The sequence below is a fragment of the Epinephelus lanceolatus genome, chromosome 13 (genome assembly GCF_041903045.1).
Source record: "Epinephelus lanceolatus isolate andai-2023 chromosome 13, ASM4190304v1, whole genome shotgun sequence".
Lineage (NCBI taxonomy): Eukaryota > Metazoa > Chordata > Actinopteri > Perciformes > Serranidae > Epinephelus > Epinephelus lanceolatus.
In genome coordinates, this window is record NC_135746.1 from 23,711,276 (window position 1) to 23,729,638 (window position 18,363).

At 40.6% G+C, this 18,363-nt stretch overlaps 1 protein-coding gene across 1 annotated transcript in view; it reads left to right on the forward strand.

Annotated features, from left to right (window-relative positions):
- Positions 1–18,363, forward strand: part of rngtt (RNA guanylyltransferase and 5'-phosphatase) — a 147,291-nt gene that overhangs the window by 103,190 nt on the left and 25,738 nt on the right. Inside the window, exon 13 of the mRNA XM_033648885.2 lies at positions 11,902–12,002. Coding sequence (XP_033504776.1) covers positions 11,902–12,002 — 101 coding nt within the window. The remainder of the gene's footprint in view (positions 1–11,901; positions 12,003–18,363) is intronic.

Genomic DNA, 18,363 nt, shown 5'->3' on the forward strand with positions numbered 1-18,363 from the left:
TAACAGAGGGAGCTTTTCTCTGGGGAACAGATTTATTGGACTTGTCCAGCCTTTAGTCTGCAGTCTGCAGCACGCTTAAACAATGAGTCTGCCTTGGAGCAAAAAGCTGTTATTGAAATGAGACTTTGAAAAAACACTAATCAAAGGACTTATCTTGAAGCAAACCCTCAAGCAGGCTGCTTTTTTTTCTTCAATAGAATTACACTTTAAACATTTATTAAGCTTTACTATCATCTGTTATATTCACTACGTCTGTGTTTACGACGTGCTCATTTAAAGACAATCAGCCTTTTGATATTAAGCTGACACTCAAGTGTTTATGAATAATTGCACTGCAGATATTGCCCCGGTTTGTTGTTAGTGTGTGTGTGCCGTGTCATTGCCGATTCATTCACTCAAAACTAAAACTGCTCTTTAAGTGTTTGTGTGTAATAGCTATGATTTATCTCTTATTCATTTACAGCAAAAGTCAAAACAGTAATGAGAGGGCGGTAAAATATTTAGATCCTTGTCAAGGCAATTTAATCTCAGAAACTCCAGAGCAAATTGTGTTAATGCCAACTTTCAGCTGCAGTACGTCATTATTGCAAGTGTTAGAAAATCAAGAGCAGATATTAAACATTATATGAACAGCGTTCATCATAGACACAGTGATGCATCTGATTCTCAATTTAATCCTTTGGCCATGTCAGCAGCACGGCAGTGTGCGCAGAGTTGTCAGTCATCACTTTGGTCCAGACCAAAATCTCTTATTAGATTGAATGAAATTTTGTACAGACATTCATGGCTCCCAGAGGATGAACCCTACTGACTTTGTTGATCCCCTACTATGGTTGTGCCATGTGTATCTTGTGTATACTTTGTGTATGTTTTTAGTAGTCCTGCAATAGGTTGGGTACCTAGTGGGTGACCCACAAAAAAGGTTCCTCACAGGTGGTTTTGTGTCTTAATTTTATTTCAAGATTTTGTTTTGGGTGGGGGGAAAAAGAACATGCCTGTCATGCGGGTTTTTGATTCAGAGTAAATGTTAATTTAACTTAACATTTTGACATTTTAATCCTGTGACTGCTGTCTTTGTTTGTCAGCTCTGTCGTTCAGAGAATACTCACATTTAAGATGCTGGAATTAGTTTTTGTTGAGTTGTTGAGTTTTTGCTTCGTTTTTTTCTTAACAAATTATTTAAACATTTATATCAAATTGATTTGCAATTATTTTAATAGTTGACAACTAATTGATTAATCATTGCTGCTTTATACTGTATAGTGCTAACAGTTGTGGATCCAAATTTTAGTATTCTGGTTGGTGTTTTCTTCCCCCTACTTGAAGGAGAAGTAAAAATAACAAATCTCAGATCTAAAGCCATTCAATAGCACGTCACATTAATTTAATTTATGAAATGATCATAAGACAGAAAACTGGGGTACGGTCACTTCCATGCAAAAATCAGCATTCATCAATGTGAAAGTGAGCGTAGGCTACAATCAAATCTCACGTCAGGTCTCAATTCGTGTACACAAGTTTCAGTCAGTGTGAAGCATAGTAAATCTGGCTGAGGTGGAGAATTGTTATTAGACCATATTCTGACTGACATCAAGTATTAACAGCCGCATATTATTCACTTAAAGATGTATAGTGGCCGTATAGACATGTGCTCTCTATCACAGCTGGCAGTTGCCTGGCTCTTTGGGACTGGCTCCAGGTTGACTGAAGGGTGAACACAGTTCGTGCCTGGCTCTGTCTAAAACTTATCTGTTTTTAAACACAGACAAACCAAAGCATGCTTATATAATTTATCATAAAAACAACTAAATAAACCCTGCAACAGTAGCCTGAGTGTCAGACTGAAGCTCCCAGAACCTTCAGTCTGACATGGCTTCCATTGAAGGCGATTTACAAGGGGGAGGGAATTTGATTTTTTCCCTAACCAATCAGTAGAGATCAACGACTCACCCAGAATCTGACGTCATTAGTATCCATGCCTCGGGGGTGCTGAAAACCTCGATAGCATCGTTAATGTGGTCTGTAGGATCTGTAGCGGTCGCCATTGTTGCTATCCTCACCAGTTACCCACTGGCGTACAGCTTGACATCAGCGTGGCGCTGATTGGCTAATCGCTAGACCTCCGGCGTTCATTGGTCCGTCCATCGTTTGGACGAGATAAATCGCAAATTCATTGAAGTATGCCAGACCAGAGATGCAAGCCTATTCAGTTGAGTGGGCGGGGTCTACGGTCTGGAACCAGGCTACTGCAACAGTGTAATTATTTAAATATTAGTTGCCTAGGTGATGAAATGTTTTACCAGTGTCTGTCCTGTTATGCCTGAAATGGAAGCAGACCCAGTACGCAAGGCCATGTGCTCCTCGGTCTGGGTCAGCAATAACCATTTATATGAATATTCTGACAGTCTTAATAGTTTATAATATATAGCCTATATTAATGACACATGTAGGCCATAGGTTGGTACATATCATGGATGTATAAACGAAATATTCCAACCTCGAGTTCGACAGTCCACTGCAACACTGTTTACCACAACAGTGATTTTCTTCTATATGGTCTTTTTCCAACTTCCTTTGATGAAACTTTTCAGACTGCCAGATAGAACCAGTTGGTTAAACTGGACCTGGGACGTCCGTGTTTCCATTTCCAGCTTAGAGAAGTTTCTCTGCTTGGCTGTATTATGTCTCTCCATGTTGTAAACTCTTGTAGTGAGGCCTCTAAACTGAGAATATATTGGGCTGGAATAGGTCAGATCTGGGCTTGTTTGTAAGATAGATTGATAAATGAGGGCCACTGTATGTTTGCTGTTATCTCCCTGGACTTTATTAGTTCGGCCCCCTGCCCACAGGTTATTTCCCAGTATTGACTTCAAGGAAAGGCTACACCTGGTCCTACCAATCGCAGCAAACAAACAGTAGCATCCCTAACACTGCTGTCTGATAACCTGTCAAGCACCTGCACCTTTAAAGAATAATGCATGGCTGTTCTGCCTTTTCATTTATGAGCTCCAGGCTTTTTTAATGTACAGTTCATGCTTGGACAAACATTGTTGGTGTGTTTCCTGTGTTGAGTTTCTTGCCAATTTGGACTGTTTTGATTATGCAGTTGCTTGTGGAAGTTATAAAGTCTTAGGTGGCAGTTTTGTGGGCTACTTTGAGTTTTTATCTTTGTCACCAGAAAAAAAGGTTGAGTTGAAATAGAAACACAAAACTGCAAAGTCAGCTGAGCAGCGCTTGCACAGCTGTACTGCTGGTGATGCCTGCAGTCACCTCATGCTGGTATTTTTGAAAGCTGGCACAATTTGGGAGAGTTTGTTATGTTCAGAATCCTTTAACAAGAGATAAGAAGATGGGAGTCCAGGAAACAGAGGTAAGGAGCAATCAAATACAGGTTACAGAGAGAGCTGCAGGTTAGAATGAGTAAATGGAGAACAGGATAGAGAAGAGTGACCAGCCGTCAGTAAATCCTGTAATTGTAAGCTCTGTAATCAGCTCACTCTTATTACAAAAATACACATTTTTTCACTTATTCAAAAGTTCTCACAACTTTTTGCTGAAAAAAATAGACCCACTGAAAACTCCATTTATACATTCTTAAACATTACCACTAAAAAAGTTCAGTGCAGGCGCACAGTATTGGGAAGAGGGATTAGATCTTCCTGGATCAATAACTCAAAAAGGAAACACAAATGGCGCTCTTTTCCAACTGAGACAACAGGCTACATTTCAAACAAGCTGTCCTCCAGGCTGGACATATAATGTTGCCATCTGTGTGCAGCCTGCTGTGAGACGAGTATGAAAGTGCAACGCCGATAAGAGATTCTATAGATAGTCAACTTGATTATAACGTGTATTGTCTCCAAAATCACTTCACATATCAGTGGTGTCATGTTGGTTATACCACATGTGTGAATTTCGACAGGGTAGTGTTGTCTCAAACCAAACACTGCCGTTGTGCACTTACCGGAAATGACGACCGCAGCTGTTAGCTAGTTAGTAAACTAGCATTAGCATTCACGTTATCGTTCAGGGTACCAAATAATTACAGACTGCTAAATTAACCCAATAAACATACTGCTGGCTTATATCCGACAACATTATAGTGGTGCTTAGTGCAAAAAACACATGTATTATACAATGCAGCGACGTTCGCAGTTGCACAGTCCTCGGCCGCCATTTCCAGTTTGAAAAGTGGTCCCTCCCCTTCCACTACGTAGCCAAGATGGCGACCATTGAGTGCGAGAAGGGTCCATAGTTCTACATCCAACTTCTTTACCGTTTTGAGTGCACCATCCGGGTACTCATAGTGCACTGCATTTGCTAAAAGCACCAGCATTGATAAAAGAACATAAATCTTGTGACACTTGCAAGGTGCTGCTAGTTGCCATTCAGCCAATAACAAGATGTCATCTCTAACCTGACAGACACTTGTTAGAGGGGTACAGTTTGACATAGTAACCGAGAAGGGCGAGCAGAGTATTAACTTAAAGTCAAATTGAAGTGGACCTTGGATAATTAAAATGTAATGAACCCATTTCATATCATGTTCAGGGGCCAAAAAAATGTTTCTTAGGGCTGCCATTGGCCCACTGACTGCAATTTGAGGAAGTATGCTTTAAATTAACAACTTCTTCAAAGGTCTAAAATTTTAAATCACTTAAGTTCTCTGTAGTTTTAAGGGTTTTTTAGACCCTCAAACCATATGTGTGGTGGCTGTTAAGTTATTCATTACCAGAAAGATATTCTCGCATATTTTCAAAGACGTTCAAGTAATTGATTTGTTTTTTACAGTAATTACAGTCATTTGTTTTGGCATTTATGCTCCACTTTTGTTTTTAATGGAAGAGGCCACCTTTGCTTTCATACTGTGCATCTCCCTCAGTCTGAGAGTCATAACCTCTGAATTTCTAACCTGAAACAGCAGGCAATTTATATGCAATAGAACATCATTACATGAAAATGATTTTGATAGATGGGAGATGTGTTCTTGAATGCAAGGCCGGGTTTGAAGGTCTGTTTTTGTGCTTCGGCAATAAAGCCCTTATTTTGTATGTGCAGTCACTTATTGACAAGGATAACAATGGTAATGAAGGTGGGAGTGCAACTGGCAGCACTTTTTCATTTAGGAATGAATTTGAAGGTTTATTGTTCATTTAATCTGCAGACTGATTGGGTTTTCATGGGGTTGTTGCCATAGTTCTCCTGGCTTGGTTTAAGCAAATTTCACTTTCGTTAAAAATGTAGCACACACATTTTCGGAAGCTGCGACAGCCCCCCAGGCCAGTGGATTTTCTGGGGCTCACTATTCATTCCCTAGTAGAGGTTTTCATGTACTGTTATTGTTTTAGCACAGTGAAGACAAACAGCATAAGCTTTTTGGAAGTTGGTACTGTGTGTCTTTTTCTTTTATTTAGCTAAATTATGAAGTCATTACATCAACAATTTTAGAAGACTCAATCACTAGACGGGGCAGCTATGGCTCAGGAGGTAAAGCAGGTCGTCCTTTAATCAAGGTTTGATCCCTGGCTCTTCATGAGCAAGGTCTGTCAGGTCCAAGTTGTCAGGGCCCCCTTTGGCCTCCACCTGCAAAATGTCAGATTAACACATACCAACCATGACCAGTAAAATTTAAAATTACTAGAAAGGAAAAAAAGCCGTGGAAACGCAAGGGGCTAGGTACCATGTCTGAAGGGTTACTTTTGATTCCAATGGTACCATACCGAAAGTGTTTGGTGCAAACGGAGTGAAAGTGACCTAAGAAGACACAAAATTACCTTAAAGAGAAACAAAACAACCACAAAGAGACACAACTACAAAGATACATAATACGGTAACAGAAAGGGACAAAACCACTTCAAATTTAGCATTTTTGCTCCTACGCAGTAGAGGTGCTGGAGCCTCCTGCATGTCTTGGCTTAGGGGCCCATGATCTTACAATCCATGTCAATTATTGAAGTGTCCTTCAGCAAGACACTGAACCTCATGTTGACTGCTGGGCTGGCAGGCACCTTGCATAGCAGCTCCGATACTGTTGGTGTATAAATGTGTGTGAATGGGTGAATGAGAAGCAAACTGTAAAGTGCTTTGTCCCATAAGGTAGAAAGGCGCTACGTAAATGCAGTCAATTTACCATTTAGATGCACATATACATTTCATTTTGCATCAGAGCTACATAAGAGGACTGAGTCTTTTCACAAGAGGTTATTTTGATGCCTAAGCAGCATAGCATAACTAACTGCACTGAAGAATGTTCCTTTCCACACCCACGTTTCCAGAAGAAAAGATGTACTCTGTCGAGGTTCTTCAAAAGAGACATGCCCTCTCTTCCTGCTCTCTAGCTAACTGCGGTGAATAGCCTTTGTGGAGTGTGTTAGTTTCAAAGGCACATGAAGGCCGCCTCCCACACGGAGAGCTCTGCCGCAGACAAAGCTGAAGGACGCCCCACACTCATGTTCCCTTTACTTTACACCTAAAATGACAATGTCAACCTGCCCTTGATTCAGCCAGAGAATCTGCCACGAGGACGTTGCCGTCGGTATATGATTTTATTTTCATAATGATGCCCACGCAGTGCAGTATATTTAAGTCCAACTGAAGTTAAGTTAGTTATCACTTTTTTATGTTTTTAATTTATTTAAATAGTTTTTTATTATCAAAAGGAATAAAAAGGTGTTTTTGGGACATATCAGAAATGCTCACTTTTGTCTCATCCAGCTGGAGGCGCATGTTGATGTCTATGCTTGATTGACAGCAGCTGGCAGGGTCAGTGTCAGTGTCAGCCTGTGTGCTGTAGCCTTCATGTCGGGGACAGACAGTGTGTTGTTAGTCATGTGAAAGAGAAAGGACCACATAAGCATCTAACCCGGACAAAGTGACATTTACAGGTATGTTTATTAGTCATCTAGCCTTCAAACTGAGCAGTGCACCTCACCCCGCTGAATGTTGGTCATTCATTCAAGAAGAAGACTAGAAGGAGACTTTAGCAGGAAAGCTAATGTGGGCTGTTCAGAGTCTGTGGCTCTTGTGTTGTGTAGCAGGCTGCTGTCTGGCTCGGTGTGACTGGCTGCTCTGCTTTAGTTAAAGCAAAGTATTTATAGAGTTACAGTATTTATGACTTAGGCTAAAAAACTAAAGCACTTGGTTAGGGACAGGTCACTGCCATTGGTGAAAAATAGCAATAATAATAATAATAATTGTAGAAATGAAACAGTCTGTAAACTCTGGTCTCGAACCTGAAAGTTAAATATACTATATACCCACAATTCCCACCAGTACTCCCACAAGGCCTCATTATGCTTCAAACAAAGTGCTTACTGGATCATCTAACAGCATCTGAAAACACATTTCCAGCCTCAGAAATTGTCAAGATGCTTCCTCCAATTTTTTTTTACCATGAACTCTGTCAAGGAGATACAATTCAAACATGTACACAATTATCCCCATTTGTTTGCATCATTGTGTGGCGACCACAAACTGCATAAAATCATAGACACCATGGCATGCCCTTTGGTTTGTGTACTCTTGTTTTGAAGCCCCAAGTTTTGCATTTTGGCTGTCACCATATTTGGAGCTAGAAGTGACCATATTTGGACGAGAGAGTAGAGCTAACCCTAACACTAGCTGCTAGCTTGGTTAGCACTGTGCACGTTTAGTCTGTGGTCAACTTTGACCATGCTAATGCTAATTTTTGCTTGCAAAAAAAGGCTTAAATCATTACACAAAATGTACTTACCAGAAAAACTGAACATCCGACTTCTTAGAGTGTCTTTTAGTACAACCAAATGCTGAACAAGACTTTTTTAGGTCTTTAAAATGTTGCAATAATCTTTCACGAACTGGAAACACACTGAAATAGTGACAGCTACAGCTATACTCACGCTCTGAATCTGAGGTTTCACCAGGTTTATGTTACCTGACTATTGTTGTCGCTGTGGTTGCAACTTTTCAATGGAATGCACCTACCTGTCACACAAAGCGACCACGCCCGTAGCAGCTGGAGGCACCTTTTTTAAATTGTTTTCAATGAGAATGAAGCTTTATGCTCATTGTTTTTGCGTTGCAACGTGACTCCCGTTTCTGTGCTCTAAGCACCTGGTGTTTTTGCTGGAGTGCCCTGAACTCCTCGAGTTGAAAAAACTTCAACCCAAAGCAGAAAAATGCGTCATCTCTTTTTCCTCATTTTTCATCCCAATCGGATGATTTGCGAGGAGGGTCTTCTGTGGTGGTCACAAGTTTACAGTTGGTAAACTTGTTGGAGAAACTTGTGGCAGCAGTTGCTGGATAACCAAAGCTATATGGCCCGACAATAGACAGTAGGTTGTCAGACTGCCCCGAGTCATCCTAAAATATGCCTGGAAACGGCCATTATCGAGGCGAAGCTCCTGGACCAACTGGTGGTACTCCCCTTGATCCACCCTCTTTTTTAGGGTCTTATGTACCCACACAGATCTCTGTTTCCCTGTGCCCAACAAACTATTTATTGACAGCCTCTCATCGTTAACCAGAGCTAAAGTGAGTACCCTCTGCCTCAACATTTTGATTTACATGGAAAGGGTAGAATAAGGAGGTGAGTCCGTGGTTGCCTGGCAGCAATAAAAAGGCACAGCCATTTTCCTCTTCTTTTTTTTTTTCCTAGTGGCATTTGACAAAAAAAAGGCAGTGCGGCGCACCTCAAAACGCCTTAATTATGCATTGCCATAAGCCTTACTAAAATTTAAATGGGTGAGTTATATAAGTATTCACGTCCATACAGTTGTCATGAATGGAGAAATAAGCCATTGAGACCAAAACTGTATTTTGCACTAGGCTGTAAACATGTTTATTTCTGCTGTAAAATTGGACATTTTAACATGGATGTCTATGGCAATTTACTCGCTTCTGGAGCCAAGTGGGGCGCCCCGGAGGCTGAAGACCGAGTTCTTGGAGAAACATCAGGGAAGCATTGTGATGCAGTCTGGAGGGAGGCTGTAGTGGCTTTCTGCTCCACCTTGGAGTGCGGTCAAGTATAAACACTTGTACAACCTACTTGGTTTCAAGCATACCAAACCCATTACTTTCCACCATGGCACAGAACTTTGACATCAGAAGTAAAGTGTGTGCTGTAGAATCATACAACACCAGTGTAATTTCTTGGGTTACTGGGCTTGACCCTGAAGTGTTAGTAAACCATTAGAAAACTTGTCAGCCTGCAAGATTTCCCTGCTATTCAGCAAGTCCAACAGCTTGCCAAACCCAGGCACCAGCGCATTTGTGGAGGAGTATGGTGGTTTCTGATGACAAGTAGTGGTGCTTTTCTTTTTTCCCATGATGATTTAAAGTTTTCCTTTGAAGTCTTGCCATAGGATCATACGTGGGTGGATCCAGGAACCCCTTATTTGATCATGTGCTGTGACGGCACACGTTCTCCAGAGGAATCCTGTCTGTTTTTTCCACACATTTCCCTGGAGTAGACTTCTGTTACCGGGCAACCTGACAGTGACAGAGTCTGGTCATCTGTTCCCGCCTCCACCCGTCATGCCTTTACATTTCTCATGTTCCAGTGCTCTTGTTTCATGTACTCCTAAATGTCAGCCACGCATAAATAATCAAAGCGATGGAGGGAAGCATGTTGTTTGGTTATGTGTCATATGTTGCTGCACATTGAAACAGTAGTGATGTGAAACATGTAATCATGTTGAATCATAATTTGTCAGCCCATAATGTATCTACACTTGTATTCTTGTGTTCCCAACATGCAATTTTCTACTAATCATTTTTCATTTCAAATGTGGAGTAAATGATTTAATAGGCTGTCTTTTTGTTTGCACTTCCTTGATGTTTTTGATACCCAGGGACTAATTACTGACATAAGATCAAATCAGTTCCACGACTTGCTGCTCCAGATAGTTGGATACTAGCAGTGCATCATAATGGAGCCTAATTTGTTCAAGGGTTTTCAGCTCATTAACTGTGACTGTTGCCTCAAAACTCACAAATTACTCAACCATTAAGTCTGCAGCGCTGTTGGTTGACTGCTGCTGCTGGAAACCACAGTGTCACTCTTGGTCCATGAAAGAGGGTCTAGCTGCAGAGCTCCAGGCTCGGGTCCACATTCTCCATCTGACCCTTTACAGTCGTGAGCTCAGAGAAAGAGAAAATTGTGTACATGTGCCAGAGATGTTTTCAGGATACAGTGTTTGAATGAGCCACACGGCCTACTCCAGCAACACCAAGGTCAAATGTACAACCTCATATTTCAATCTAAGTTGAAAGTAGCCATTCTAATGTGGTTAGCAAAGCAACTTAATTTCAGCCTACATAAAAGGGCCTCATTCACCAGTATATTTTCAGTAAGTTTGCTCTTAAATTCTTTTCTTAAGAGAGGTCATAAGAAAAGTCTGTTAGATTCATGACGTGCTCTTTAAAAGCAGAATTGTTTGCACCTGTGTTCTTACCATGATGAATCCCATTGTCCTCGTGAGTTGACAGCATGTACCAGTTGATCCAAATTTGCATAGATAAACGCTCCACAAATCGCCATAATAGGGCACGAGACTGCAGGGTGGTGTGCACACACAGAAACTGATGAAGAAGAAGTTGAGAGAATTAAGTCAAATGCTCAACCAGAAGTCTAAACAGGGTGAAGCACCCGACTCCAGATATTAAAAAAATACATAAATCTGTTTTTAAAAGGATGTAATCTACCTCTACAGAAAGTGAATGCCAAACGAGCTGTTATATCTAGTAGCGCCAGGAGTGGATAAAAAATCACAAAATGCATGGAATGCTGAAAATATGCTTTAATCAACCACCTGAACCGCAAACTTAATGCAGTATAGAAACACAGTTTTTAGGAAAAGAGGAAAGAGATGAGCATCACAACGCTCTCCACAGTTTGTCCCGCCCATGATATTTTGATAATCTAAATAATTATTAAAAATACTATAAATTATAAAAATATAATTGCAATTTAAACCCTGTAATATTTTACAACTGTAGAAATGAAGACAACGAAGTAATCAGTTATTTTACACAAACACGTTAGCATAAAACGTGTGTTAAAGTTCTCTTGAGTGTGTGTAGATTCGGTTCTTACCTAAGAATGAATCCCAAACAAGAAAACATTAGTGTTTGACAAAATCTTCATGAAAACTGTTAGTGGTTTGTTTCCAAACACTTGGTGAATGGGGCCCAGTGTTAGATTGCTAACGACATTAGCATAGCTAGCTGATAGTTTAGCCTAGTACAAGTTATTTGCGGCTTAATGTTAAGTTTCCAAACTTTATATGTTTCAGTTCAATCAAAATGTCAGGTTGTATATTAAACCTTGGTGTTATTGGTGGATGTGTGGCTTATTCAAACTAATGAACATGTGCTATTGTGTCCTGATGATCATATCCAAAACTTACACTTATTCATTAACGATAAGCACAACAAACAATATGTAGCCTAAATGTGAATCTAAATGTCATCAGTCAGCTTATAAAAGGCCTACCCACAATTCAAATCGGATCAAAAAAGTTAATTTTCCGTCAACTGCCTTACACATTTTTATCCAAAATAAGGTTCCATGGTGGTTCATCTGAAGGGGAAGGAATTCTCTTCTCCATATATTGGCATGGCAGTGATTCAGTGTATTAAATATGTGCTCAGTGGGCTACTTTATTTATTGAACATAAGCGGGACAAGACAATATGCTTTGTAATGTAATACAGTTGCATGTAACTGTTATTTATTGATAGAAAGAACAGGAAAAACCTGATTTTCCAACTTAATACACATGGGTTCTAGTGATGGAGGGTGGGCGCCTAGAGCCTGGAGCTCTGCAGCGGGATCCTGTTGCCATGAAAGCAGCTTTAATGTGTTTATCCCCAACAGATCTTCTGTATGATTAATTTTCTGGGGTTTTCTTGTCTCCTGCAGAGATACAAGGCCGGCAGGTGTGACGACATCCTCAAGTGGAAGCCCCCCAACCTCAACTCTGTGGACTTTCGCCTCAAGATCACCAAAGTCGGAGGAGAAGGGTAAGTCACTGTTGCCAAGGAAACACTGCCTGATGAGTCTGATTGCACCTATCATTTTGTGACACACTGGAGTACTTCGCACACACACACACACATGCACACACATGTAAAGTTGCTATGTGTGTTGGCGTCAAAGGCAGTGCTTTAATCTTTTTCTTTACCATCCAATCTTATCTCACATTTCCATCTCTCCCTGGGGATCAATTCCTGTTTCGTTCATTTCCATCATCACCTACATGCGCCTTCGTCTCTAGTCCCACAAATTTCGTAATTGCTGTACAGTATGTGGCTATACGTGCAATGAAAAACACTCCTGCCATTCCTCTTTTTCTCTCATTTCATGTTTGTCATCCTCTGCATCATAAATTATTCAGAAACACTGGTGCTCATCGTAACCCTCATCCCTGTAAACATTAGGGCTCTGCTGGGAAAAAAAACAAACAAAAAGAAAACAATTCCACAACTATAAAAGACAATCAATTCCTGGAGGTCATTACAGCCTGTGGTGGGTATTTCTTATACAAAATAGGAACTAGTAACACTGGTAGTCTAAAAATCTAATGGATTAGGTTATGAGGAGAAAATCAATTTTTGTTTTTTTAGCCCTGCTGGTGTAGTGGCTCTGGGAGAGGAGATGGACAAAGGACTAACATATCTCAAAAACTGTTGGAAGGATTACAAAGTAGGGGTGGGTGATATGGCTCTAAAATAATTTCACAATATTTCAGGGTATTTTTGTGATAATGATATTCTGAAATATTGTTAAAAACTAAGCAAAAATTATCTCTCATTCTTTAGTTTGTAAACAACAGCAGTAAGTCAGAGTGAGATTCAGATCATACAATATTAATAGTTCAACAAAATAAAATCTACCTCAAATTACACATTTAAACAGCTCCCAGATACAAATCATGTATCCTGGGATCTAAATATATAAATCAACAGGTGATGTTCTTCTCTTTTAACAAAATCCTAAATGGTGGAGATGTTTTTTTTTCCCACCTGGACCTTTATGCTCTGCCATTTCTCCTCTAATCATCACGCTGTAACCTGTGACAGGCTGTTATGATACCAGAACTATCACACATTCACATATATGTGCGAGCGTCACGTAGGTTTACATTACCAAAGGTTTATGACAAAATCACTTGACGACACTGACTCCCGTGTACGCAAGGTGAGAAAGGAGAGGGAGAGATGCTGCGCTGCTGCCGGAGGAGCCACTGAATAAGTTCCCAATGTCGGGAGGATAACTCGCAGTAATTCGCTAAAAGAGTCTGAGAAGTCCAGGGCTGTTCATTAAGCATTCAGGACACTACAGTTTATTCCACACTAAAGAAGCTGCTCCTCTTTTCGGAACCACAGCAGAGTCTGTCATAATTTCACTTTCAGCCATGTTTTTTGTTGCAGTGGGTAACAGTATGAAGTCAATATGTCAGCAAGTCGAAATATAAGGAGTATCACAATATAATATTAAATATTAAACCAGTATTATCGTGAAAGAGATGATATGGCCCACCCCTATTACAGAGACATTGCTGATCCCCAGAGGATGGCACCTACTGTCTTTGCCGATCTTTTGACATTTTCTCTAGTGCCATGAAGCTGGTTGACATTATTGGTCTTAACAACTCAGACAGCTATTGATTGGATTTGGGACAGGTGTTCATGGTTCCCAGATAGGGCTGGGCAATATATCAGTATTATATCAATATTGTGATAGTATATCAGATATCATCTTAGATCTGAGAAACCTTAATATGACATAAGTGTTGTCTTTTCCTGGTTTTAAAGGTTGCATTGCACTAAAGTGATGCAATTCTCTGAACTTACCAGACTGCTTTAGTTAGTTTTAGTTCTGTTATTTTCCTGTACTCGCTTAGTCATTACATCCATGTTACAGATGATTATTTAGCAAAAATGTTGTCGACGATATGGTATTATCGCAATATTGATATCGAGATATTTGGTCAAAAATATCATGATTTATTTATTTCTTTTTCCATATCACCTGTCTCTGTGCCCAGAGGATGAATACTATTAACTCTGAGGATCCCTTAACTTTTCCTCTAGCACCGCCAGCAGGTCAAAATATTTACTTATCTATTGAAACATTGCAACAACCACTATTTGCACACAATTTTAAACCGACATTCATTGTTCTCAGAGGATGAATCCTGATGACTTTTGTTATCCCTCTACTTTTCTTAAAGCTCCATCATGTGGTTGATATTTGAGATATTTGCAAAATATGTCTTTAACTATCAGATGAATTGCCATTAAATGTGGTACAGACATTCATGCTCCCCTCAGGATGTATTGTAATAATTTTGATGATCACTGAATGTGGAAACAAACTTTCCCCTCTAGCGTTTCCAAGTGGTATTATTGTTGGCGCAGCTGTGACAAAGACAGCCGAATCACTCTCTGTTTTCCCCAGAGTAACACCAGCAACACAAGACAAAATCATGAGTTAATTCTTTTAGTCTGTAATCGAGACATAAAGCAGATAGAAATGGTGCCAGACTGCCAGCTTGGCGGGATCACCAGTCAGCACTCATTTTCCTAGGAAATCGTACCCAGTGGCAGACAGAATTACATAGTGAACGTGAGGCTTATCGGGAACAAATCTAAACGCAGATGGTGCCATTATTCTATAGACATTACATTGTGCAATCAACATTTGCTTCATAACGATAAGTTAAAGCAAAAAACTTGTCTGCCAGTTTAACATCAGGTCAAAATGTTATTTTGTCCAGTTCTTTGGTTTATGACCAAATACGTGCCAAGCTGACAATGTTCCCATCAGCCTCAGCTGCACTTTGTGTTTACTGCTAATTAGCAAATGCTGGCATGCTAACGCGCTAAACTAAAATGACGAACATAGTACTATCTAAACATCAGCATGCAGGCATTGTAATGTTGAGCACATCCGCATGCTGACATGAGAACCACACTGTGCCTAAGTGCAGTCTCACAGAGCTGCTAGCACGGCTTGTAGACTCCTACTGTTGTTTTATCCTGTCAGCACAATGCACATCTCTTTGCTCTGTCTGCTTTTTCTTCAGATCAGTCTGTGAGTATTGTCTGAGTGCAAGCAAACAGACTCATAGCAGTGAGCTTTCTGGTCACGCTGCCTTTTCCTCCGAGAGCCAGGTGACCTTAGTGACTGTCCCAGCTTTGTAGCCATGAGCCCGCCACCATTCACCAACAACAGACTGAGAGGATCACAGCGGGGCACAGTCAGTCATCCTACTCTAGAGTCAGCCAGCAAGCCAGCTAGTCAGCTTCTTGACTCCTCCCTGTGTGTGGGAGAGCACAGACGATCATTGTTGTCATTTGAGAATGTTCTCATGTTTCCCCCGAAAGATGAATTTCGCTGGCAGAGGAGCACTCAGCAGATCTCACTCAGTCTCGGTGTAGGTTTTCAAATCTCTCCTTAGTTACTGTCTGAGAGAGAGCGAGATGGACAGACATATAAGGAGGTAACAACTGTTTATTCATCAGCCCACACAGTCAATCCTTGAGCATGTCTTTGTGTACCACAGAGGCATATACAGCCTTGCAAGTTTTATTACCTTCACTGAAACCAAGCACAGAGGTAGACAGTGATTATTGTGTGGCAGGAAGAGTGGAGAGGTGGAAAACAACAAAATGGAAAGATGAAGCAATCCCATAAAGCAAGCCGGTGCCCCTCCCAAGTCTGGAATTGAACAGAGTTTTGTATAGATATCTTAAATTATGCATAATTTGAGCCAGCAAGGTGATGAGTAATGGTTACATCATTCATTAGTAGTGATTTTGAAGACCCAGAGAAGGAGTCTGGTAGTGTCTGATTGGCTTGGATTGGCTCTCTAGAGGCCAGAGTCAAGAGGCTTAATGTCACTGGCCTTTCTGCTCTGTCGACTCAATTGACATTACAGCATCCCGATCCATATATTGTTTGAAGGATCCAGTTAGTCATTTGTGACTCACGTAAAAGCATCAAAGTGAAGTTAACAACATGTGATCAATGCTTTTATTCTTGACTGTGTTGCCGTGAGAATTCATCTTTCTTGCAATGTCTCATCTGCAGGGCCGCCATGACGTTGGCGTTTGTGGTTCTGAGTGAGAAGATTCAAACAAACATTATTTCTGTAGTGTCAATTGTGAGATGCAAACAGATGCTGCAGAGAAAGACGGGTAAAAAAGACATTCGTTGCACTTGTAGTGCAATTCAGAGAAAGTGGATCTGAGATGTCAAGAGAGCCACTGTTCTCGCAGCATTTCAGCCATCCGCACAAACATGAAGGATGCTGCAGAACAAACATGGAGCCTGTCTTTGGGCTCTGAACCGTGAATGGATTTCTCTGTATAGACAGAGATTTGTGGCGTTGGCCCCCCTATGACCCAGCTGTTTCCAGTTGGCACGACATCACAGGGAGTGTGTTACCTGAACTGCAGCATTACGTGGAATTTAATGCCTAATTGCTCAGCTGTGTAACAGACTTGTGACAATTTTTTGGGCCTGTCTTCACAGTGTTTGTTAATCATTATTTATTCATTATTATTGATAGTCATTGGCAGCATATCACAGCTGCTCTTAGTCAAAATACGTAAGGATAATTTTTTATTTTTGTCAACATATACATTGAAAGACCAAAACCAACAATGCATCAGTCTGTCACTCAGTAATTAATTGTTTATTTATGTAATGTTAATTTTCATAGGGACGGGTATTTAACATGAAGCAATGCCACAGAGTCTAAGTTAAAGGAGCTATATGTAAGAAATCTAAAGCAAATAGTCGTAAAATCCTCCTAATATGTCACAGAGACTAAGGAATAATGTTCATATAACATACTGATCTCACCGACAACAATAGTACAGCCAGAATATTCGCATTTAAAAAAAAAATTTACGGTCCGCAAATCATGTTTATGTTTTGAATTTGTGTTTTGGCCTGTTGCGCCACCCACCGCCATATACCAGTCACGCAGTCAGTAGAGTCTCAGCATCAGTTAAAGTTACGACTGAGCTACAGCAGCACGGCAAGCAGCATTAGCAGTGTCCCGGTACATAGCATTAGCAGTCTCCTCAGCTGTATCCCGGCAGCAGCGTTAGCAGCAGAGAAGCCGGACTTGCTCGAATGGTCCGCTGGAAAACCGAAGATCAAGGACGCAGCGACGCGGTCCTGCTACGGCAGCCGTCCGTGGGCAAACAAATCAGTCTCCAACGTGCCGCTGTCCAGCAACCTCGAATCTGTAGGGGAGGGGGAGCGGACAGGACTCACGGCAGTATTTTGAATTTGAGTGCAGTAACCGTTTTGGCCACATTCTTACATACAGCACCTTTAATTTACAATTCACACTCCTGAATGGGCCTTTATCCAAACTAGAGGTGTTGCAATAAACTGGTACTGGCAATAACTGTAATATTAAAAAAATAAATATTGATATATTTTTTAATGATGGACATTTGTTTCCCTCTCCACTGCTCTATACTCATATTTTGAGGATAATTTCTTTTATCAAAAAAGAGACTAAACGCACGATAAATTGCACTATTATTGCTTATTTTGAATTTTTCTGTAAATATCGAGATAATATCATTATCATGGATTCTTTTGGCCAGCCCTGAGACAAATACACAAAACTAAACGAGATAATACATCACAAACCGCACAATTCTCAACTCAGGTAAGGTTTTTACGGCAGTTTGTGTGCGGCACACGGCCTCTTGCCTGTTTATGGTCGGCTCTGTGTGTTCATGATGAAATTTTGTACACCAACTAACGAGCCAACAGTTTGTAAAGCTGTGGGGTAGAGGTGCATGCCCTAAAGAAAAGCCCACATTTCTGGTGGGATAGAGAAACACACCTAATTAAAAGACTTGGATATCAACTGCTTTTGATATCTGCAAATATCGCAATGCCAAGTTTTTGAAGAATGTGGTTGAAGGAATGAAAGAGGGAGGCTGTGTACGCATGGATGAATAAGTCAGCCATTGCTGGAAAAACCTTCACATTTTGACGCAAAGAAAAAAAATGGCACAAGCAGTTCCTGTGTTCCACCGGACTTTTCACAGACGTGATAAATGACATTTTAGGGCATCGACCCCTGTCAAACACAGCTCCTGTAAACACTGAATATTCATTTTCATTAGCCATGTAAACAGCTTACCTGTAATATTTTCTTTTTAGGAATAAGGGCAAAAAATGTAATATTTTGTGGATGCAAACTTAAGCTGCATTTCCATCAACAACTTTCGGGACGGTACCTTTGGAACCAAAAATGAATCCCTGCGAATGGGTACCAAGACCCTAGATCCATGTTGCGTTTCCCCTGCAGACAGTACTTTTAAATGTAGTAGGGGTTGTTGT